This window comes from Carcharodon carcharias (genome assembly GCF_017639515.1).
Source record: "Carcharodon carcharias isolate sCarCar2 chromosome 29 unlocalized genomic scaffold, sCarCar2.pri SUPER_29_unloc_12, whole genome shotgun sequence".
NCBI lineage: Eukaryota > Metazoa > Chordata > Chondrichthyes > Lamniformes > Lamnidae > Carcharodon > Carcharodon carcharias.
In genome coordinates this window covers 257,388-280,137 of record NW_024470657.1, presented here as the reverse complement: position 1 = coordinate 280,137, position 22,750 = coordinate 257,388, and the positions used below count along the sequence as shown (strand labels likewise).

Sequence of the window (22,750 nt, the reverse complement as noted above, 5' to 3'; positions counted from 1 at the left end):
GAGGTGGAGGGTTGGGGGGAGGGTGGAGGGTGGAGGGGAGGGTGGAGGGAGGAGGGTAGGGTGGAGGGTAGGGGGAGGGGGTAGGGTGGAGGGGGGAGGGTAGGGAGGAGGTGGAGGTGGAGGGTAGGTGGAGGTGGAGGGTAGGGTGGAGGGAGGGTGGAGGGTAGGTGGAGGTGGAGGGTGGAGGGGAGGGTGGAGGGTAGGTGGAGGTGGAGGATAGGGTGGAGGTGGAGGAGGGGTAGGGGAGGAGGAGGGTAAGGGGGTTAGGGTGGAGGGGGGAGGGTAGGGTGGAGGGTAGGGTGGAGGTGGAGGGTAGGGTGGAGGGGAGGGGGGAGGGTAGGGGGGAGGGTAGGGGGGAGGGTGGAGGGGAGGGTGGAGGGGAGGGTGGAGGGTAGGGAGGAGGGTAGGTGGAGGTGGAGGTGGAGGGGGGGTAGGGGAGGAGGAGGGTAGGGGGTAGGGTGGAGGGAGGCGGGTAGGGTGGAGGGAGGGTGGAGGGTAGGTGGAGGTGGAGGTGGAGGGTAGGGTGGAGGTGGAGGTGGAGGGGGGGTAGGGGAGGAGGAGGGTAGGGGGTAGGGTGGAGGGAGGAGGGTAGGTGGAGGTGGAGGTGGAGGAGGGGTAGGGGAGGAGGAGGGTAGGGGGGTAGGGTGGGAGGTGAGGGTAGGTGGAGGTGGAGGTGGAGGGGGGGTAGGGGAGGAGGAGGGTAGGGGGTAGGGTGGAGGGAGGAGGGTAGGTGGAGGTGGAGGTGGAGGGTAGGGGGTAGGGTGGAGGTGAGGGTAGGTGGAGGTGGAGGTGGAGGGTGGAGGGGAGGGTGGAGGGTAGGTGGAGGTGGAGGGGAGGGTGGAGGGTAGGTGGAGGTGGAGGTGGAGGGGAGGGTGCAGGGTAGGTGGAGGTGGAGGTGGAGGGGAGGGTGGAGGGTAGGTGGAGGTGAGGGGGGGGTAGGGGAGGAGGAGGGTAGGGGGTAGGGTGGAGGGAGGAGGGTAGGTGGAGGTGGAGGTGGAGGAGGGGTAGGGGAGGAGGAGGGTAGGGGGTAGGGTGGAGGTGAGGGTAGGTGGAGGTGGAGGTGGAGGGGGGGTAGGGGAGGAGGAGGGTAGGGGGTAGGGTGGAGGGAGGAGGGTAGGTGGAGGTGGAGGTGGAGGTGGAGGGGGGGTAGGGGAGGAGGAGGGTAGGGTGGAGGGTAGGGTGGAGGGTAGGTGGAGGTGGAGGGTAGGTGGAGGTGGAGGTGGAGGTGGAGGGGGGGGTAGGGGAGGGAGGAGGGTAGGTGGAGGTGGAGGTGGAGGGGGGTAGGGGAGGAGGAGGGTAGGGTGGAGGTGGAGGTGGAGGGTAGGTGGAGGTGGAGGTGGAGGGTAGGGGGTAGGGTGGAGGTGAGGGTAGGTGGAGGTGGAGGTGGAGGGTGGAGGGGAGGGTGGAGGGTAGGTGGAGGTGGAGGGGAGGGTGGAGGGTAGGTGGAGGGTGGAGGTGGAGGGGAGGGTGGAGGGTAGGTGGAGGTGGAGATGGAGGTGGAGGGGGAGGGTGGAGGGTAGGTGGAGGTGGAGGTGGAGGGTGGAGGGAGGGTGGAGGGTAGGTGGAGGTGGAGGGGAGGGTGGAGGGTAGGTGGAGGTGGAGGTGGAGGGGAGGGTGGAGGGTAGGTGGAGGTGAGGGTAGGTGGAGGTGGAGGTGGAGGGGTGGGTAGGGGAGGAGGAGGGTAGGGTGGAGGGGAGGGTGGAGGGTAGGTGGAGGTGAGGGTAGGTGGAGGTGGAGGTGGAGGAGGGGTAGGGGAGGAGGAGGGTAGGGGGTAGGGTGGAGGGAGGAGGGTAGGTGGAGGTGGAGGGTAGGTGGAGGTGGAGGGTAGGTGGAGGTGGAGGTGGAGGGTAGGGGGTAGGGTGGAGGTGAGGGTAGGTGGAGGTGGAGGTGGAGGGTGGAGGGGAGGGTGGAGGGTAGGTGGAGGTGGAGGGGAGGGTGGAGGGTAGGTGGAGGTGGAGGGGAGGGTGGAGGGTAGGTGGAGGTGGAGGGGAGGGTGGAGGGTAGGTGGAGGTGGAGGTGGAGGGGAGGGTGGAGGGTAGGTGGAGGTGGAGGTGGAGGTGGAGGTGGTGGGTAGGTGGAGGTGGAGGTGGAGGGGGGTAGGGGAGCAGGAGGGTAGGGGGTAGGGTGGAGGTGAGGGTAGGTGGAGGTGGAGGTGGAGGGGGGGTAGGGGAGGAGGAGGGTAGGTGGAGGGAGGAGGGTAGGTGGAGGTGGAGGTGGAGGTGGAGGGGAGGGTGGAGGGTAGGTGGAGGTGAGGGTAGGTGGAGGTGGAGGTGGAGGTGGAGGGGAGGGTGGAGGGTAGGTGGAGGTGAGGGTAGGGTGGAGGGGAGGGTGGAGGGTAGGTGGAGGTGGAGGGAGGAGGGTAGGTGGAGGTGGAGGGTAGGGTGGAGGGTGGAGGGTGGAGGGGAGGGTGGAGGGAGGAGGGTAGTGTGGAGGGTAGGGGGTAGGGGGTAGGGTGGAGGGGGGAGGGTAGGGAGGAGGTGGAGGTGGAGGGTAGGTGGAGGTGGAGGGTAGGGTGGAGGGGAGGGTGGAGGGTAGGTGGAGGTGGAGGGTGGAGGGGAGGGTGGAGGGTAGGTGGAGGTGGAGGATAGGGTGGAGGTGGAGGAGGGGTAGGGGAGGAGGAGGGTAGGGGGTAGGGTGGAGGGAGGAGGGTAGGGTGGAGGGTAGGGTGGAGGGTGGAGGGGAGGGTGGAGGGGAGGGGGGAGGGTAGGGGGGAGGGTGGAGGGGAGGGTGGAGGGTAGGGAGGAGGGTAGGTGGAGGTGGAGGTGGAGGGGGGTAGGGGAGGAGGAGGGTAGGGGGTAGGGTGGAGGGAGGAGGGTAGGGTGGAGGGGAGGGTGGAGGGTAGGTGGAGGTGGAGGTGGAGGGTAGGGTGGAGGTGGAGGTGGAGGGGGGGTAGGGGAGGAGGAGGGTAGGGGGTAGGGTGGAGGGAGGAGGGTAGGTGGAGGTGGAGGTGGAGGAGGGGTAGGGGAGGAGGAGGGTAGGGGGTAGGGTGGAGGTGAGGGTAGGGTGGAGGTGGAGGTGGAGGGGGGGTAGGGGAGGAGGAGGGTAGGGGGTAGGGTGGAGGGAGGAGGGTAGGTGGAGGTGGAGGTGGAGGGTAGGGGGTAGGGTGGAGGTGAGGGTAGGTGGAGGTGGAGGTGGAGGGTGGAGTGGAGGGTGGAGGGTAGGTGGAGGTGGAGGGGAGGGTGGAGGGTAGGTGGAGGTGGAGGTGGAGGGGAGGGTGCAGGGTAGGTGGAGGTGGAGGTGGAGGGGAGGGTGGAGGGTAGGTGGAGGTGGAGGGGGGGTAGGGGAGGAGGAGGGTAGGGGGTAGGGTGGAGGGAGGAGGGTAGGTGGAGGTGGAGGTGGAGGAGGGTAGGGGAGGAGGAGGGTAGGGGGTAGGGTGGAGGTGAGGGTAGGTGGAGGTGGAGGTGGAGGGGGGGTAGGGGAGGAGGAGGGTAGGGGGTAGGGTGGAGGGAGGAGGGTAGGTGGAGGTGGAGGTGGAGGTGGAGGGGGGGGGTAGGGGGAGGAGGAGGAGGGTAGGGTGGAGGGTAGGGTGGAGGATAGGTGGAGGTGGAGGTGGAGGGGGGGTAGGGGAGGGAGGAGGGTAGGTGGAGGTGGAGGTGGAGGGGGGTAGGGGAGGAGGAGGGTAGGGTGGAGGTGGAGGTGGAGGGTAGGTGGAGGTGGAGGTGGAGGGTAGGGGGTAGGGTGGAGGTGAGGGTAGGTGGAGGTGGAGGTGGAGGGTGGAGGGGAGGGTGGAGGGTAGGTGGAGGTGGAGGGGAGGGTGGAGGGTAGGTGGAGGTGGAGGCGGAGGGGAGGGTGGAGGGTAGGTGGAGGTGGAGATGGAGGTGGAGGGGAGGGTGGAGGGTAGGTGGAGGTGGAGGTGGAGGGTGGAGGGGAGGGTGGAGGGTAGGTGGAGGTGGAGGGGAGGGTGGAGGGTAGGTGGAGGTGGAGGTGGAGGGGAGGGTGGAGGGTAGGTGGAGGTGAGGGTAGGTGGAGGTGGAGGTGGAGGGGGGGTAGGGGAGGAGGAGGGTAGGGTGGAGGGGAGGGTGGAGGGTAGGTGGAGGTGAGGGTAGGTGGAGGTGGAGGTGGAGGAGGGGTAGGGAGGAGGAGGGTAGGGGGTAGGGTGGAGGGAGGAGGGTAGGTGGAGGTGGAGGGTAGGTGGAGGTGGAGGGTAGGTGGAGGTGGAGGTGGAGGGTAGGGGGTAGGGTGGAGGTGAGGGTAGGTGGAGGTGGAGGTGGAGGGTGGAGGGGAGGGTGGAAGGTAGGTGGAGGTGGAGGGGAGGGTGGAGGGTAGGTGGAGGTGGAGGGGAGGGTGGAGGGTAGGTGGAGGTGGAGGGGAGGGTGGAGGGTAGGTGGAGGTGGAGGTGGAGGGGAGGGTGGAGGGTAGGTGGAGGTGGTGGGTAGGTGGAGGTGGAGGTGGAGGGGGGGTAGGGGAGCAGGAGGGTAGGGGGTAGGGTGGAGGTGAGGGTAGGTGGAGGTGGAGGTGGAGGGGGGGTAGGGGAGGAGGAGGGTAGGTGGAGGGAGGAGGGTAGGTGGAGGTGGAGGTGGAGGTGGAGGGTGGAGGGGAGGGTGGAGGGTAGGTGGAGGTGGAGGGGAGGGTGGAGGGTAGGTGGAGGTGGAGGGGAGGGTGGAGGGTGGAGGGTGGAGGGTAGGTGGAGGTGGAGGGGAGGGTGGAGGGTAGGTGGAGGTGGAGGTGGAGGGGAGGGTGGAGGGTAGGTGGAGGTGAGGGTAGGTGGAGGTGGAGGTGGAGGGGAGGGTGGAGGGTAGGTGGAGGTGGAGGGGAGGGTGGAGGGTAGGTGGAGGTGGAGGTGGAGGGGAGGGTGGAGGGTAGGTGGAGGTGGAGGGGAGGGTGGAGGGTAGGTGGAGGTGGAGGGGAGGGTGGAGGGTAGGTGGAGGTGGAGGTGGAGGGGAGGGTGGAGGGTAGGTGGAGGTGAGGGTAGGTGGAGGTGGAGGTGGAGGGGGAGGGGAGGGTGGAGGGTAGGTGGAGGTGAGGGTAGGTGGAGGTGGAGGTGGAGGGGGGGTAGGGGAGCAGGAGGGTAGGGGGTAGGGTGGAGGTGAGGGTAGGTGGAGGTGGAGGTGGAGGGGGGGTAGGGGAGGAGGAGGGTAGGGGGTAGGGTGGAGGTGAGGGTAGGTGGAGGTGGAGGTGGAGGGGAGGGTGGAGGGTAGGTGGAGGTGGAGGGTAGGTGGAGGTGGAGGTGAGGGTAGGTGGAGGTGGAGGTGGAGGGTGGAGGGTGGAGGGGAGGGTGGAGGGTAGGTGGAGGTGGAGGGGAGGGTGGAGGGTAGGTGGAGGTGGAGGGGAGGGTGGAGGGTAGGTGGAGGTGAGGGTAGGTGGAGGTGGAGGTGGAGGGGGGGTAGGGGAGGAGGAGGGTAGGGTGGAGGGGAGGGTGGAGGGTAGGTGGAGGTGAGGGTAGGTGGAGGTGGAGGTGGAGGAGGGGTAGGGGAGGAGGAGGGTAGGGGGTAGGGTGGAGGGAGGAGGGTAGGTGGAGGTGGAGGTGGAGGTGGAGGGGGGGTAGGGGAGCAGGAGGGTAGGGGGTAGGGTGGAGGTGAGGGTAGGTGGAGGTGGAGGTGGAGGGGGGGTAGGGGAGCAGGAGGGTAGGGGGTAGGGTGGAGGTGAGGGTAGGTGGAGGTGGAGGTGGAGGGGAGGGTGGAGGGTAGGTGGAGGTGGAGGTGGAGGGTAGGGTGGAGGGTAGGTGGAGGGAGGAGGGTAGGTGGAGGTGGAGGGGAGGGTGGAGGGTAGGTGGAGGTGGAGGTGGAGGGGAGGGTGGAGGGTAGGTGGAGGTGGAGGGAGGTGGGGGTAGGTGGAGGTGGAGGTGGAGGTGGAGGGGGGTAGGGGAGCAGGAGGGTAGGTGGAGGGGAGGGTGGAGGGTAGGTGGAGGTGGAGGTGGAGGGGAGGGTGGAGGGTAGGTGGAGGTGGAGGTGGAGGGGAGGGTGGAGGGTAGGTGGAGGGAGGAGGGTAGGTGGAGGTGAGGGTAGGTGGAGGTGGAGGGGGGCCGGCTGGGTGAACTGTCCCTTTATCACATCCACTTTATCTCAGCGGTTCCGCCTTTTGTAACAACCGGTTTCTGCAACAACCTGTTGGCTTCTCCCACTGGCCCCGGGGGGGGGGGGAAGGTGTGGAGCAGGATCCCATTAAACACCCCCCCAGCCCAGTGAAGCCAGGACTGCGGTGTCCAGCACTGAGCCAGGGGCTGATAGCCTGATCCAGGGGCACAGGGCGGTCTGAGGGTCAGTGGGTCCGGCCTGTGAAGATGTTGCTGAGTTGGAACCCCCCCCCCCCCGGGGGAGTCCGATGGTCTCGGCCCAGGTGTTACTGAAGGTGTTAGTGAAACTGCTTCAGTTTCGGCGCTTGGGACAGGAGCAAGCGGCTGGAGAGATGACCGGCAGCCTCCTGGCTGCACTGGCTGTCTTGGCAGGTAGGTGGGGCTTACCGCACAGCAAGATCCCATGCTCTCTGCCTCACTGTTGTGTGTGTGTGTGTGTGTGTGTGTGTGTGTGGTTGGGGGGTGGGGTGGGGGAATGTCCTGGGGGAGGTGGTTCAAGTGAATATCTGACAAAACTCAAAAAAACAGACGTTTGGAGAAAAACTTGAAGGGAAATGGGAGTGGGGGGGAAGGGGAAGGGGAAGGGGGGGTGGTGTGATTCTTCCACAATACCAGCATTTATAGGATGGCTGAATGGCCTCTTCCTGTTCTCTCTCTCTCTCTCACTCTATCAAAAGCAGAGAGGGCTTGGCAGTGACTGGGGGAGGGAGTTGAATAAATCCTGGACCCTTTGATATTTTAATGAAGTAGGAAGAATCCTTCCCATTGTTATGTTTCTCGACCTTTTAAGAACCGAATGATCGTGTCTGTTTACTGTATTGAAGATCCGTCTTTCATCAGGGACACTGGAATGACCCAAGGCTAACTCAGTCCAGCTCAGCCCAGCCCCAAACTGCTGTGTAAAAGTTGCAGTCAGAGAGGAGACCTTGAAAGACTTGGGCCGTTTCGGCGTGGGGAGACAGAGCCGGTGGGGAGAAACTGCCGAACATGCTTTTGTTGGGGGTTTTCCAGACAGGTTCAGACGTTGTTGACGATAGGAATGGGTGTGACGTGTTCGGATTTGGTCCTGTGCCACAGTAGGAGTGATCCACTCGGCTAGAAAGTGTGGAGTAGGAAATGAACTGCAGGCGGGGAGTGGACAACTGGTCAAAGCAGGGGAAGCAAACAATGTTAGTGTGCAGAGTTGCACCTGGGAGAAGTCACCTTCAGCTTTAGTTATCAGGGTCAAAGCGTGGAGCTTGTTTCTGTTAACAGCACAGATGGAAGTGAAGCTGTATTTCAACTTGCAGGTTATACTTAAAATGGAGTTCCAGCAATAGGGAGGAGAGTTAAAAGGGACCTGGGCAAGTTCAGAACAGTAACAACTTTATAAAATGCTCAGGGAGTTTAGAGCCAGGGTTCAGTCCCGGGATGAGGGGTCAGTCCTTTTGGACAGAGATGAGGAGAAACGTCTTCACTCAGAGGGTTGTGAATCTCTGGAATTCTCAAGCCCAGAGAGCTGTAGATGGCCCATCGTTGAATATATTCAATGTTGAAACTGTTGGATTTTTGGGCACTGTGGGATAGGGCAGGAGAGTGGAGTTAAGGTAGAAGATTAGCCATGCTCGTAGAGGATAGGTTGGCAGGTTCGAGGGGCTGAATGGCCTCTTCCTGTGCCTGTTTCTGATCATCTTTTAATGGAGAAAAACATCCCACCATACTTCAGAGGCCTAATCAAAAATAAAATGTACATCGAGGCAAAGAAAGAGATTGTTAGGGTGGATGACCTGAAAGTTTATTCAAACGCTGGGTTTAAAGGGGCAGAGAGAGAGGTGGAGAGGGTTAGCGAGGGAATTCCAGAGCTGAAGGTTTCAGCAGCTGAAGACTCACCTAACAATGGAGGGGATTGGGGGTTGTGGGGCGGGGAAGGTGTCTGTTGGACTAAAGCTGGTTATAGAGATCTGGAAAGGGTATGGTTGGGAGAATTTACAGTTTTTAGTATCGGTCAGTGAGAAGGAATGGGACTTTGTGTGAAGTGGGATATGAGGTAGGTTATGGTTAGTGGAGATGGGTGATCTTTGCACAAGTATTGATGAGTGAAAGGTCTGAAGCAGTGACTAGGGAGAGAGCTGAACTGAACGGCAAGGGTATGTCTTTAGGAGACCAGGTTCCCAAAACGTTAGCTGGAGGAGATTCCAACTCACCCATGAGTGGATATTGGACAAATTCAAGAGAGTGAGGGTTGAGAGAGGTGATGCTGAATTAAAGTCGTGTCATGTGCATGTTGCCAAGGGGCAGTACCAGATGAGAAATAGGACTGGGCCAAGGACCGATCCTTGGGGAGGATATGGCAGATAATGATGCAGGAGCGGCAAGAGAAGCCACTGGAGGTGGTTCCCTGGTTTTAACTGCAGGGATAGGAATGGAACCAAGTGAGGAGAGGCGTCCAGAACTGGAGAATGGAGGAGGATGGTTGAGAGTGAAGGGGGGGGGGTGGTGGGGGAACAAACCTGTTGAGACAGGTTGAGCTGGACAGAGAGGGACTGAAACACTGAAAATTTACTCTACAGCCGGAAGCCATTTGGCTGCAAAAAATCCCAGGAAAATTCAGCCTCTTCCCACTTTCCAGTGGTATCAGCTGCAGCAATCCAAGCTCATTTCTGTGTTTTTTTTCACAATGCAATGAGAGCTTCTTTCCAAGCAGTGAGTTCCAGAAGCCCAACACCCTCTGGGGTTCCCGTCTAATCAGGTAAATGACTTTAACTCCCCGATTATTGTCTGACTGATGGGACGAACTCAGACCAAAGAAAATAATCCCAGCCGATCCAATCTTTCCTTTTCACTAAAACTTCCCATCCCTAGTCATGTGTGGGCCACACACATCAGTGAACCAGATGGGTTTTTATAACAATCACGGTCATCTTTAGACTGTCAAATCCAGATTTTCATTGAATTCAAATTTCGCCATCTCCTGTGGTGGGATTCGAACTCGGGGTCCCCAGAGCAATCCCCTGGGTCTCTGGATCACTAGTTCAACAACAATACCACTAACCATCACCTCCCCGGTGCAGTACTCTACCTCTTGCCTAACCTGGGTTTTATCCAGTTCAAGTATAAACTCCCTGTTCTTATATTCCTTGTCTCACCTAATAAAGGAAAGTATTCTATTTGCCACACTTACCATTTAACCCTATCCCCTTCCCAGCAGGGAATGTGCGGACATGCACTGCAGAGTCCTCCTGTTCCTCTGCAGCTCTCAGGACCCTCCTCTAGGTTCCCTTTGTCGTGTTAGTCCTTCCCAAGTGCGTTACCTCCCATGTCTCCGGACTGAATTCCACTTGCTATATTCCTGACCTGTTCATGGATAGACTCTTACCCGTCACTGAGATAAAAACAAAAAAACTGCGGATGCTGGAAATCCAAAACAAAAACAGAATTACCTGGAAAAACTCAGCAGGTCTGGCAGCATCGGCGGAGAAGAAAAGAGTTGATGTTTTGAGTCCTCATTACCCTTCGACAGAACTTGAGTGAGTCCAAGAAAGAGTTGAAATATAAGCTGGTTTAAGGTGTGTGTGTGGGGCGCGGAGAGAGAGAGAAGTGGAGGGGGTTGGTGTGGTTGTAGGGACAAACAAGCAGTGATAGAAGCAGATCATCAAAAGATGTCACAAACAATAGAACAAAAGATCACATAGGTGTTAAAGTTGGTGATATTATCTAAACGAATGTGCTAATTAAGGTATAGCTCTAGTGGGGGTGGGGGGAGCATAAAAGACTTAAAAATATTTAAAAATAATGGAAATAGGTGGGAAAAGAAAAATCTATATAATTTATTGGGAAAAAAAACAAAAGGAAGGGGGAAACAGAAAGGGGGTGGGGATGGGGGAGGGAGCTCACGACCTAAAGTTGTTGAATTCAATATTCAGTCCGGAAGGCTGTAAAGTGCCTAGTCGGAAGATGAGGTGTTGTTCCTCCAGTTTGCGTTGGGCTTCACTGGAACAATGCAGCAAGCCAAGGACAGACATGTGGGCAAGAGAGCAGGGTGGAGTGTTAAAATGGCAAGCGACAGGGAGGTTTGGGTCATTCTTGCGGACAGACCGCAGGTGTTCTGCAAAGCGGTCACCCAGTTTACGTTTGGTCTCTTCAATGTAGAGGAGACCACATTGGGAGCAACGAATGCAGTAGACTAAGTTGGGGGAAATGCAAGTGAAATGCTGCTTCACTTGAAAGGAGTGTTTGGGTCCTTGGACGGTGAGGAGAGAGGAAGTGAAGGGGCAGGTGATGCATCTTTTGCGTGGGCATGGGGAGGTGCCATAGGAGGGGGTTGAGGAGTAGGGGGTGATGGAGGAGTGGACCAGGGTGTCCCGGGGGGAGCGATCCCTACGGAATGCCGATGGGGGGGGTGAAGGGAAGATGTGTTTGGTGGTGGCATCATGCTGGAGTTGGCGGAAATGGCGGAGGATGATCCTTTGAATGCGGAGACTGGTGGGGTGATAAGTGAGGACAAGGGGGACCCTATCATGTTTCTGGGAGGGAGGAGAAGGTGTGAGGGTGGATGTGCGGGAGATGGGCCAGACACGGTTGAGGGTCCTGTCAACGACCGTGGGTGGAAAACCTCGGTTAAGGAAGAAGGAGAACATGTCAGAGGAACTGTTTTTGAATGTAGCATCATCGGAACAGATGTGACGGAGGCGAAGGAACTGAGAGAATGGGATGGAGTCCTTACAGGAAGCCGGGTGTGAGGAGCTGTAGTCGAGATAGCTGTGGGAGTCGGTGGGTTTGTAATGGATATTGGTGGACAGTCTATCACCAGAGATTGAGACAGAGAGGTCAAGGAAGGGAAGTTTCAGAGATGGACCACGTGAAAATGATGGAGGGGTAGAGATTGGAAGCAAAATTAATACATTTTCCACAACTTTAGGTCTTGAGCTCCCTCCCCCATCCCCACCCCCTTTCTGTTTCCCCCTTCCTTTTGTTTTTTTCCAATAAATTATATAGATTTTTCTTTTCCCACCTATTTCCATTATTTTTAAATATTTTTAAAGCTTTTATGTTCCCCCACCCCCACTAGAGCTATACCTTGAGTGCCCTACCATCCATTCTTAATTAGCACATTTGTTTAGATAATGTCACCAACTTCGACACCTATGTGTTCTTTTGTTCTGTTGTTTGTGACATCTTTTGATGATCTGCTTCTATCACAGCTTGTTTGTCCCTACAACCACACCCCCCCCTTCCACTTCTCTGTCTCTCTATCTCTCTCTCTCTCTCTCCGCACCCCCCACACACCTTAAACCAGCTTATTTTTAACACTTTCTTGGACTCACTCAAGTTCTGTTGAAAGGTCATGAGGACTCGAAACGTCAACTCTTTTCTTCTCCGCCGACGCTGCCAGACCTGCTGAGTTTTTCCAGGTAATTCTGTTTTTGTCTTACCCGTCACTATTGACCATATTTGTCAAAGCATGAGAGTAATCGCAGAGAGTGCTCTTTGTGACTCTGAGAGCTGTTCCAGTGCTGTGGCAGGCTGAAATCTGATTGGACAGATTCAAACCAATCATGGCCGTGATATTGGACAGTGACAACACTCTCAAGGAGACGGGGTGGGGGGGGAGGGGGCGGTGGAGGGAGGCTGGATATGGGATGGTGAGTTTGTGAGAGAGGAGCAGTCACGCTTGCGTATTTTGATGAGGAACGTGATAACACTAGTGTTGAAAGGCCTGAGGAGAGGGAACTGCGTCTGTTATACTCCAGTGTGACCAGTGGTTCAGCGGGAATTGGATTGAGGTGGGAAGGGAGGGATGGGAAAACCTTGGAGAAGATATTCAGGAAATGGAAGAGAAGGAAGAATGAGACAGAAATTCCGGGATAGCCAGGAGTGGTCTGTGGGGGTTGCGGGGTGGGCCAAGGGGTGGAGGGGTAGGGGGGGAGGGTGTTGGTGCTGTTGGGTTGAGTTGAGTTGAGTGGTCTAGGGGAATGGGGAAGGGAGGGAGGGAGGAGCAGAGGCAGCTGAAGGGATTAGACGATCTTCATGATAAAGTCCTTGTTTTTTTGTTACGGGTGAAAATCCGTGTGAGGGGTTTCTGCACGTGGTTGATGGGTGGGATGGGTGTGGGGGGCTGGTAATGTTAATCTCCAGGGTGATATTACAGCCATGGCCAATGTTGGCAGAGGGAAGTGAGGTTGGAAGTGAATTTCACAACCTCACAACCGAGAATATGACCCATCTGCTCCCTGTTCTAAACTTCGCCCATTTAATCTTTGTTCTAGAACCTCAGTTACTGGAAACAATCTCCTTCCATCTACTTTGTTCTCTGTTGTTTTCAACTCTGCCATAACCCCATAATCGGCAATGGTTTAGCTCAAAGAGCCCCAGTTGTTTACATCGGGGCAAACTGGATATTTGGCTTCCTCTCAGTTCAGTCTACCCAGGTTAAGGTCCCACAGCACTATTTTAAAGTTGTCCCGGGACCAATATTTATCCCTCAAACAACATCACCAAAGACAGATGATGCGGGTCATTATCACATTGCTGATTGTGGGATCTTGCTGTGTGCAGATTGGCTCCTGAGGGGGTGAAAGACACTGATTAAATGTTTATCCTTTTCGATACACTAACTGTCCCTCCAGCCTGAATGAATCTCTCAAGTGACGATGGGAAACGTGACAGTCTAATTCAGCACAGCAAGTTCCCACAAAGCGCCCTGAGATAAGGTCCAGGTTAATGTGTGCCTGTAGTGTTGGTTGAGGGACAGAGATTGACCCCAGGGCACTGGGCAAATCTGCCCAGCTCACCTTCTAATCTGCTGAATAGTGGGAGATGGTGATTTAGGTTCATATCTCATCAGAAAGATGGGACACCAAACAGCAGTGTTCTCGAGTCTGGGCAGATGGCCTAGATTCTGGGCTTGATCTGGATGGATTCCAACGTGGGGATTATTTACTTGGCTGTCCCAACACGTCCCAGGTTTCTTGACTGTGCTGCTGCAATGAGGAAGATGTCCTAACGCTGCTGACTCACCCGGTCCCTGGAGACTCTGCACTGTGTACGGGCCACACCTCGACAGTCAGAATTCAGCAAGCTAGTCATTCCACAAACCGGTGATTAGAAGCCAGCATTTACCAGGAGGGAACTCGTCCTGCTCACCCAAACCCAGCCGCTTGAGGGAGGAGCGATAGGGCAGAGCAGAGAGGAGGGAAGGGGCAGGAGGAAATGGGAGAGGAGGGAGGGGAGGATGGGGAGTGGAAGAGGGGGCTGATTGTCACCAATTAGTCATTGAGCAGGAGGAGAGTGGGGGAGGGGGGAGCTGGGGGCCGGGAGGGGGAGGGGCGGGGAGTGTATAAGGTGTTTTTTGAGGGGGCGGGGAGTGTATAAGGTGTTTTTTGAGGGGGCGGGGAGTGTATAAGGTGTTTTTTGAGGGGGCGGGGAGTGTATAAGGTGTTTTATGAGGGGGCGGGGAGGGTCTGAGTGTTTTTTGAGGGGGCGGGGAGTGTATAAGGTGTTTTTTGAGGGGGCGGGGAGTCTATAAGGTGTTTTTTGAGGGGGCGGGGAGTCTATAAGGTGTTTTTTGAGGGGGCGGGGGAGTGTATAAGGTGTTTTTTGAGGGGCTGTGGGGAGTGTATAAGGTGTTTTTTGAGGGGGCGGGGAGTGTTATAAGGTGTTTTTTGAGGGGGCGGGGAGTGTATAAGGTGTTTTTTGAGGGGGCGGGGAGTGTATAAGGTGTTTTTTGAGGGGGTGGGGAGTGTATAAGGTGTTTTTGAGGGGGCGGGGAGTGTATAAGGTGTTTTTTTGAGGGGGCGGGGAGTGCTATAAGGTGTTTTTTGAGGGGGCGGGGAGTGTATAAGGTGTTTTTGAGGGGGCGGGGAGTGTATAAGGTGTTTTTTGAGGGGGCGGGGAGTGTATAAGGTGTTTTTTGAGGGGGCGGGGAGTGTATAAGGTGTTTTTTGAGGGGGCGGGGAGGGTATAAGGTGTTTTTTGAGGGGGCGGGGAGTGTATAAGGTGTTTTTTTGAGGGGGCGGGGAGTGTATAAGGTGTTTTTTGAGGGGGCGGGGAGTGTATAAGGTGTTTTTTGAGGGGGGCGGGGAGTGTTATAAGGTGTTTTTGAGGGGGCGGGGAGTGTATAAGTGTTTTTTGAGGGGGCGGGGAGTGTATAAGGTGTTTTTTGAGGGGGCGGGGAGTGTATAAGGTGTTTTTTTGAGGGGGCGGGGAGTGTATAAGGTGTTTTTTGAGGGGGCGGGAGTGTATAAGGTGTTTTTTGAGGGGGGCGGGGAGTGTATATAAGGTGTTTTTTGAGGGGGCGGGGAGTGTATAAGGTGTTTTTTTTGAGGGGCGGGGAGTGTAGTAAGGTGTTTTTTTGAGGGGGCGGGGAGTGTATAAGGTGTTTTTGAGGGGGCGGGGAGTGTATAAGGTGTTTTTGAGGGGCGGGGAGTGTATAAGGTGTTTTTTGAGGGGGCGGGGAGTGTATAAGGTGTTTTTTGAGGGGGGCGGGGAGGTATAAGGTGTTTTTTTAGGGGGCGGGGAGTGTATAAGGTGTTTTTTGAGGGGGCGGGGAGTGTATAAGGTGTTTTTTTTGAGGGGCGGGGAGTGTATAAGGTGTTTTTTGAGGGGGCGGGGGAGTGTATAAGGTGTTTTTTGAGGGGGCGGGGAGTGTCTAAGGTGTTTTTTTGAGGGGGGCGGGGAGTGTATAAGGTGTTTTTTGAGGGGGCGGGGAGTGTATAAGGTGTTTTTTGAGGGGGCGGGGGGAGTGTATAAGGTGTTTTTTGAGGGGCGGGGAGTGTATAAGGTGTTTTTTGAGGGGGCGGGGGAGTGTATAAGGTGTATTTTGAGGGGGCGGGGAGTGTATAAGGTGTTTTTTGAGGGGGCGGGGAGTGTATAAGGTGTTTTTTGAGGGGGCGGGGAGTGTATAAGGTGTTTTTTGAGGGGGCGGGGAGTGTATAAGGTGTTTTTTGAGGGGGCGGGGAGTGTATAAGGTGTTTTTTGAGGGGCCGGGGAGTGTATAAGGTGTTTTTTGAGGGGGCGGGGAGTGTATAAGGTGTTTTTTGAGGGGGCGGGGAGTGTAAAAGTGTTTTTTGAGGGGGTGGGGAGTGTATAAGGTGTTTTTTGAGGGGGCGGGGAGGGTCTGAGTGTTTTTTGAGGGGGCGGGGAGTGTATAAGGTGTTTTTTGAGGGGGCGGGGAGTGTATAAGGTGTTTTTTGAGGGGGCGGGGAGTGTATAAGGTGTTTTTTGAGGGGGTGGGGAGTGTATAAGGTGTTTTTTGAGGGGGGGGGGAGTGTATAAGGTGTTTTTTGAGGGGGCGGGGGAGTGTATAAGGTGTTTTTTGAGGGGGCGGGGAGTGTATAAGGTGTTTTTTGAGGGGCGGGGAGTGTATAAGGTGTTTTTTGAGGGGGCGGGGAGTGTATAAGGTGTTTTTTGAGGGGGCGGGGAGTGTATAAGGTGTTTTTTGAGGGGGCGGGGAGTGTATAAGGTGTTTTTGAGGGGGCGGGGAGTGTATAAGGTGTTTTTTGAGGGGGCGGGGAGTGTATAAGGTGTTTTTTTGAGGGGCGGGGAGTGTATAGGTGTTTTTTGAGGGGGTCGGGGAGTGTATAAGGTGTTTTTTGAGGGGGGCGGGGAGTGTATAAGGTGTTTTTTGAGGGGGCGGGGAGTTGTATAAGGTGTTTTTTGAGGGGCGGGGAGTGTATAAGGTGTTATTTGAGGGGGCGGGGAGTGGTATAGAGTGTTTTTTGAGGGGTGGGGAGTGTATAAGGTGTTTTTTGAGGGGGGCGGGGGAGGTATAAGGTGTTTTTTGAGGGGTCGGGGAGTGTATAAGGTGTTTTTTGAGGGGGTGCGGGGGCGGGGAGTGGTATAAGGTGTTTTTTGAGGGGCGGGGAGTGTATAAGGTGTTTTTTTGAGGGGGGCGGGGAGTGTATAAGGTGTTTTTATGGGGGGGCGGGGAGTGTATAAGGGTTTTTGAGGGGGCGGGGAGTGTATAAGGTGTTTTTTTGAGGGGGCGGGGAGTGTCTGAGTGTTTTTTGAGGGGGCGGGGAGTGTATAAGGTGTTTTTTGAGGGGGCGGGGAGTGTATAAGGTGTTTTTTGAGGAGTCGGGGAGTGTATAAGGTGTTTTTTGAGGGGGGGCGTGGAGTGTTAAAGGTGTTTTTTTTGAGGGAGGGCGGGGGAGTGTATAAGGTGTTTTTTCTGAGGAGTCGGGGGAGGTGTATAAGGTGTTTTTTTGAGGGGGCGGGGAGTGTAAAAAGTTGTTTTTTTGAGGGGGCGGGGAGTGTATAAGGTGTTTTTTGAGGAGTCGGGGAGTGTATAAGGGTTTTTTTTGAGGGGGCGGGGAGTGTTATAAGGTGTTTTTTGAGGGGGCGGGGAGTGTATAGTGTTTTTTTTGACGGGGGCGGGGAGTGTATAAGGTGTTTTTTTGAGGGGGCGGGGAGTGTATAAGGTGTTTTTTGAGGGGGCGGGGAGTGTATAAGGTGTTTTTGAGGGGGCGGGAGTGTATAAGGGTTTTTTGAGGGGGGCGGGGAGTGTATAGGTGTTTTTTTTTGAGGGGGCGGGGAGGTATAAGGTGTGTTTTTTGAGGGGGCTGGGGAGTGTATAAGGTGTTTTTTGAGGGGGCGGGGAGTGTATAAGGTGTTTTTTTGAGGGGGCGGGGGAGTGTATAAGGTGTTTTTTTCAGGGGGTAGGGAGTGTATAAGGTGTTTTTTTCAGGGGGTAGGGAGTGTCTGAGTGTTTTTTGAGGGAGCGGGGAGTGTCTGAGTGTTTTTTGAGGGGGTGGGGAGTGTATAAGGTGTTTTTTGAGGGGGCGGGGAGTGTATAAGGTGTTTTTTGAGGGGGCGGGGGAGTGTATAAGGTGTTTTTTGAGGGGGGCGGGGGAGTGTATAAGGTGTTTTTTGAGGGGGGCGGGGAGTGTATAAGGTGTTTTTTGAGGGGGCGGGGGAGTGTATAAGGTGTTTTTTGAGGGGGCGGGGGAGTGTATAAGGTGTTTTTTTGAGGGGGCGGGGAGTGTATAAGGTGTTTTTTTGAGGGGGCGGGGAGTGTATAAGGTGTTTTTTGAGGGGGGCGGGGGTGGAGTGTATAAGGTGTTTTTTGCGGGGGCGGGGAGTGTATAAGGTGTTTTTTTGAGGGGGCGGGGGAGTGTATAAGGTGATTTTTGAGGGGGCGGGGAGTGTATAAGGTGTTTTTTGAGGGGGCGGGGGAGTGTATAAGGTGTTTTTTTGAGGGTTCGGGGAGTGTATAAGGTGTTTTATGAGGGGGCGGGGGAGTGTATAAGGTGTTTTTTGAGGGGGCGGGGAGTGTATAAGGTGTTTTTTGAGGGGGGGGGAGTGTATAAAGTGTTTTTGAGGGGGCGGGTAGAGTGTTTAAGGTGTTTTTTGAGGGGGGCGGGGAGTGTATAAGGTGTTTTTTGAGGGGGCGGGGAGTGTATAAGGTGTTTTTTGAGGGGCGGGGAGTGTATAAGGTGTTTTTTTTGAGGGGGCGTGGAGTGTATAAGGTGTTTTTTGAGGGGGGGCGGGGAGTGTATAAGGTTGTTTTTGAGGGGGCGCGGGGAGTGTATAAGGTGTTTTTTGAGGGGGCGGGGAGTGTATAAGTGTTTTTTGAGGGGGCGGGAGTGTATAAGGTGTTTTTTGAGGCGGGCGGGGAGTGTATAAGGTGTTTTTTGAGGGGGCGGGGAGTGTATAAGGTGTTTTTTGGGGGGGCGGGGAGTGTATAAGGTGTTTTTTTGAGGGGGCGGGGAGTGTATAAGGTGGTTTTTGAGGGGGCGGGGAGTGTATAAGTGTTTTTGAGGGGCGGGGAGTGTATAAGGTGTTTTTTGAGGGGGCGCGGGGAGTGTATAAGGTGTTTTTTGAGGGGGGCGGGGAGTGTATAAGGTGTTTTTTGAGGGGGCGGGGAGTGTATAAGGTGTTTTGTGAGGGGGCGGGGAGTGTATAAGGTGTTTTTTGAGGGGGCGGGGAGTGTTTATAGGTGTTTTTTTGAGGGGACGGGGAGTGTATAAGTGTTTTTTGAGGGGGCGGGGAGTGTATAAGTGTTTTTTGAGGGGGCGGGGGAGGGAGTGTTTATAAGGTGTTTTTTGAGGAGTCGGGGAGTGTTATAAGGTGTTTTTTTGAGGGGCGGGGAGTGTAAAAGTTGTTTTTTGAGGGGGGCGGGGAGTGTGAGGTGTTTTTGAGGAGTCGGGGGAGTGTATAAGGTGTTTTTTGAGGGGGCGGGAGTGTATAAGGTGTTTTTTGAGGGGGGGGAGATGTATAAGGTGTTTTTGAGGGGCGGGCGGGGAGTGTATAAGGTGTTTTTTGAGGGGGCGGGGAGTGTATAAGGTGTTTTTTTGAGGGGGCGGGAGTGTATAAGGTGTTTTTTGAGGGGGGCGCGGGAGTGTATAAGGTGTTTTTGAGGGGGCGGGGAGTGTATAGGTGTTTTTTGAGGGGGCGGGGAGTGTATAAGGTGTTTTTTGAGGGGGCGGGGAGTGTATAAGGTGTTTTTTGAGGGGGGCGGGGAGTGTATAAGGTGTTTTTTGAGGGGGCGGGGAGTGTATAGGTGTTTTTTGAGGGGCGCGGGGAGTGTATAAGGTGTTTTTTGAGGGGCCGGGGAGTGTATAAGGTGTTTTTTTCAGGGGGTAGGGAGTGTATAAGGGTTTTTTCAGGGGGTAGGGAGAGTCTGAGTGTTTTTTGAGGGGGCGGGGAGTGTCTGAGTGTTTTTTGAGGGGGTGGGGAGTGTATAAGGTGTTTTTTGAGGGGGGCGGGAGGTCTAAGGTGTTTTTTGAGGGGGGGGGAGTGTATAAGGTGTTTTTTGCGGGGGGCGGGGAGTGTATAAGTTGTTTTTTGAGGGGGCGGGGAGTGTATAAGGTGTTTTTTTGGGGGGGGGGGAGTGTTAAGGTGTTTTTGAGGGGGCGGGGAGGTGTATAAGGTGTTTTTTGAGGGGGCGGGGAGTGTATAAGGTGTTTTTTGAGGGGGCGGGGGAGTGTATAAGGTGTTTTTTGAGGGGGCGGGGAGTGTATAAGGTGTTTTTTGAGGGGGCGGGGAGTGTTGTATAAGGTGTTTTTTTTTTGAGGGGGCGGGAGTGTATAAGGTGTTTTTTGAGGGGGCGGGAGTGTATAAGGTGTTTTTTGAGGGGGGGGGAGTGTATAAGGTGGTTTTGGGAGGGGGGGGTAGCGGTGAGGGGCGGGGAGTGTTATAAGGTGTTTTTGAGGGGCGGGGAGTGTATAAGGTGTTTTTTGAGGGGGCGGGGAGTGCGGGAGTGTATAAGGTGTTTTTTGAGGTGTGCGGGGAGTGTATAAGGTGTTTTTTTTGAGGGGCGGGGGGGAGTGTATAAGGTGTTTTTTTGAGGGGGCGGGGAGTGTATAAGGTGTTTTTTGAGGGGGCGGGGGAGTGTATAAGGTGTTTTTTGAGGGGGCGGGGAGTGTATAAGGGGTTTTTTTTTGAGGGGGCGGGGAGTGTATAAGGTGTTTTTTGAGGGGGGCGGGGAGTGTATAAGGTGTTTTTTTGAGGGGCGCGGGGAGTGTATAGGTGTTTTTTGAGGGCGGGCGGGAGTGTATAAGGTGTTTTTTGAGGGGGCGGGGAGTGTATAAGGTGTTTTTTGAGGGGGCGGGGAGTGTCTAAGGTGTTTTTTGATGGGGCGGTGAGTGTATAAGGTGTTTTTTTGAGGGGAGCGGGGAGTGTATAAGGTGTTTTTGAGGGGCGGGGAGTGTATAAGGGTTTTTTGAAGGGGGCGGGGAGTGTATAAGGTGTTTTTTGAGGGGGTGCGGGGAGTGTATAAGGTGTTTTTTGAGGGGGCGGGGAGTGTATAAGTGTTTTTTGAGGGGGCGGGGAGTGTATAAGGTGTTTTTTGAGGGGGCGGGGAGTGTATAGGTGTATTTTGAGGGGGCGGGGAGTGTATAAGGTGTTTTTTGAGGGGGCGGGGGTGTATAAGGTGTTTTTTGAGGGGCGGGGAGTGTATAAGGTGTTTTTTGGGGGGGCGGGGAGTGTATAAGGTGTTTTTGAGGGGCGGGAGTGTATAGGTGTTTTTTGAGGGGGCGGGGAGTGTATAGGTGTTTTTTGAGGGGGCGGGGAGTGTATAGGTGTTTTTTGAGGGGGCGGGGGAGTGTATAAGGTGTTTTTTGAGGGGGCGGGGAGTGTATAAGGTGTTTTTTGAGGGGGCGGGGAGTGTATAAGGTGTTTTTTGAGGGGGTGGGGAGTGTATAAGCTGTTCTTTGAGGGGGTGGGGAGTGTATAAGGTGTTTTTTGAGGAGTCGGGGAGTGTCTGAGTGTTTTTTGAGGAGTCGGGGAGTGTCTGAGTGTTTTTTGAGGGGACGGGGAGTGTCTGAGTGTTTTTTCAGGGGGTAGGGAGTGTCTGAGTGTTTTTTGAGGGGACGGGGAGTGTCTGAGTGTTTTGAGGGGACGGGGAGTGTCTGAGTGTTTTGAGGGGACGGGGAGTGTCTGAGTGTTTTGAGGGGTTGGGGAGTGTCTGAGTGTTTTTTGAGGAGTGGGGAGTGTCTGAGTGTTTTTTGAGGAGTTGGGGAGTGTCTGAGTGTTTTTTGAGGAGGTTGGGGAGTGTCTGAGTGTTTTTTGAGGAGTTGGGGAGTGTCTGAGTGTTTTTTGAGGAGTTGGGGAGTGTCTGAGTGTTTTTTGAGGAGTTGGGGAGTGTCTGAGTGTTTTTAAGGAGTTGGGGAGTGTCTGAGTGTTTTTTGAGGAGTTGGGGAGTGTCTGAGTGTTTTTTGAGGAGTTGGGGAGTGTCTGAGTGTTTTTTGAGGAGTTGGGGAGTGTCTGAGTGTTTTTTGAGGAGTTGGGGAGTGTCTGAGTGTTTTTTGAGGAGTTGGGGAGTGTCTGAGTGTTTTTTGAGGAGTTGGGGAGTGTCTGAGTGTTTTTGTGAGGAGTTGGGGAGTGTCTGAGTGTTTTTTGAGGAGTTGGGGAGTGTCTGAGTGTTTTTTGAGGAGTTGGGGAGTGTCTGAGTGTTTTTTGAGGAGTTGGGGAGTGTCTGAGTGTTTTTTGAGGAGTTGGGGAGTGTCTGAGTGTTTTTTGAGGAGTTGGGGAGTGTCTGAGTGTTTTTTGAGGAGTTGGGGAGTGTCTGAGTGTTTTTTGAGGAGTTGGGGAGTGTCTGAGTGTTTTTTGAGGAGTTGGGGGAGTGTCTGAGTGTTTTTTGAGGAGTTGGGGAGTGTCTGAGTGTTTTTTGAGGAGTTGGGGAGTGTCTGAGTGTTTTTTGAGGAGTTGGGGAGTGTCTGAGTGTTTTTTGAGGAGTTGGGGAGTGTCTGAGTGTTTTTTGAGGAGTTGGGGAGTGTCCTGAGTGTTTTTGAGGAGTTGGGGAGTGTCTGAGTGTTTTTTGAGGAGTTGGGGAGTGTCTGAGTGTTTTTTGAGGAGTTGGGAGTGTCTGAGTGTTTTTTGAGGAGTTGGGGAGTGTCTGAGTGTTTTTTGAGGAGTTGGGGAGTGTCTGAGTGTTTTTTGAGGAGTTGGGGAGTGTCTGAGTGTTTTTTGAGGAGTTGGGGAGTGTCTGAGTGTTTTTTGAGGAGTTGGGGAGTGTCTGAGTGTTTTTTGAGGAGTTGGGAGTGTCTGAGTGTTTTTTGAGGAGTTGGGGAGTGTCTGAGTGTTTTTTGAGGAGTTGGGGAGTGTCTGAGTGTTTTTTGAGGAGTTGGGGAGTGTCTGAGTGTTTTTTTGAGGAGTTGGGGAGTGTCTGAGTGTTTTTTGAGGAGTTGGGGAGTGTCCTGAGTGTTTTTGAGGAGTTGGGGAGTGTCTGAGTGTTTTTTGAGGAGTTGGGGAGTGTCTGAGTGTTTTTTGAGGAGTTGGGGAGTGTCTGAGTGTTTTTTGAGGAGTTGGGGAGTGTCTGAGTGTTTTTGAGAGTTGGGGAGTGTCTGAGTGTTTTTTGAGGAGTTGGGGAGTGTCTGAGTGTTTTTTGAGGAGTTGGGGAGTGTCTGAGTGTTTTTTGAGGAGTTGGGGAGTGTCTGAGTGTTTTTTGAGGAGTTGGGGAGTGTCTGAGTGTTTTTTTGAGGAGTTGGGGAGTGTCTGAGTGTTTTTTGAGGAGTTGGGGAGGTGTCTGAGTGTTTTTTGAGGAGTTGGGGAGTGTCTGAGTGTTTTTTGAGGAGTTGGGGAGTGTCTGAGTGTTTTTTTGAGGAGTTGGGGAGTGTCTGAGTGTTTTTTGAGGAGTTTGGGGGAGTGTCTGAGTGTTTTTGAGGAGTTGGGGAGTGTCTGAGTGTTTTTTGAGGAGTTGGGGAGTGCTCTGAGTGTTTTTTGAGGAGTTGGGGAGTGTCTGAGTGTTTTTTGAGGAGTTGGGGAGTGTCTGCGTGTTTTTTGAGGAGTTGGGGAGTGTCTGAGTGTTTTTTGAGGAGTTGGGGAGTGTCTGAGTGTTTTTTTGAGGAGTTGGGAGTGTCTGAGTGTTTTTTGAGGAGTTGGGGAGGGTCTGAGTGTTTTTTGAGGAGTTGGGGAGTGTCTGAGTGTTTTTTTGAGGAGTTGGGGAGTGTCTGAGTGTTTTTTGAGGAGTTGGGGAGTGTCTGAGTGTTTTTTGAGGAGTTGGGGAGTGTCTGAGTGTTTTTGAGGAGTTGGGGAGTGTCTGAGTGTTTTTTGAGGAGTTGGGGAGTGTCTGAGTGTTTTTTTGAGGAGTTGGGGAGGTGTCTGAGTGTTTTTTGAGGAGTTGGGGAGTGTCTGAGTGTTTTTTTGAGGAGTTGGGGAGTGTCTGATTGTTTTTGAGGAGTTGGGGAGTGTCTGAGTGTTTTTTTGAGGAGTTGGGGAGTGTCTGAGTGTTTTTTGAGGTAGTTGGGAGTGTCTGAGTGTTTTTTGAGGAGTTGGGGAGTGTCTGAGTGTTTTTGAGGGATGTTGGGGAGTGTCTTGAGT

At 54.7% G+C, this 22,750-nt stretch overlaps 1 protein-coding gene across 3 annotated transcripts in view; it reads left to right on the top strand.

The window, feature by feature from the left end:
* Window positions 1-6,235: 6,235 nt before the first annotated feature.
* Window positions 6,236-22,750, top strand: part of lsr (lipolysis stimulated lipoprotein receptor) — a 200,819-nt gene continuing 184,304 nt past the window's right edge. For all 3 annotated transcript variants that reach the window (XM_041181127.1, XM_041181126.1, XM_041181125.1), the window contains exon 1: window positions 6,236-6,385. In XM_041181127.1, coding sequence (XP_041037061.1) covers window positions 6,262-6,385 — 124 coding nt within the window. In that variant the 5' untranslated portion in view covers window positions 6,236-6,261. The remainder of the gene's footprint in view (window positions 6,386-22,750) is intronic.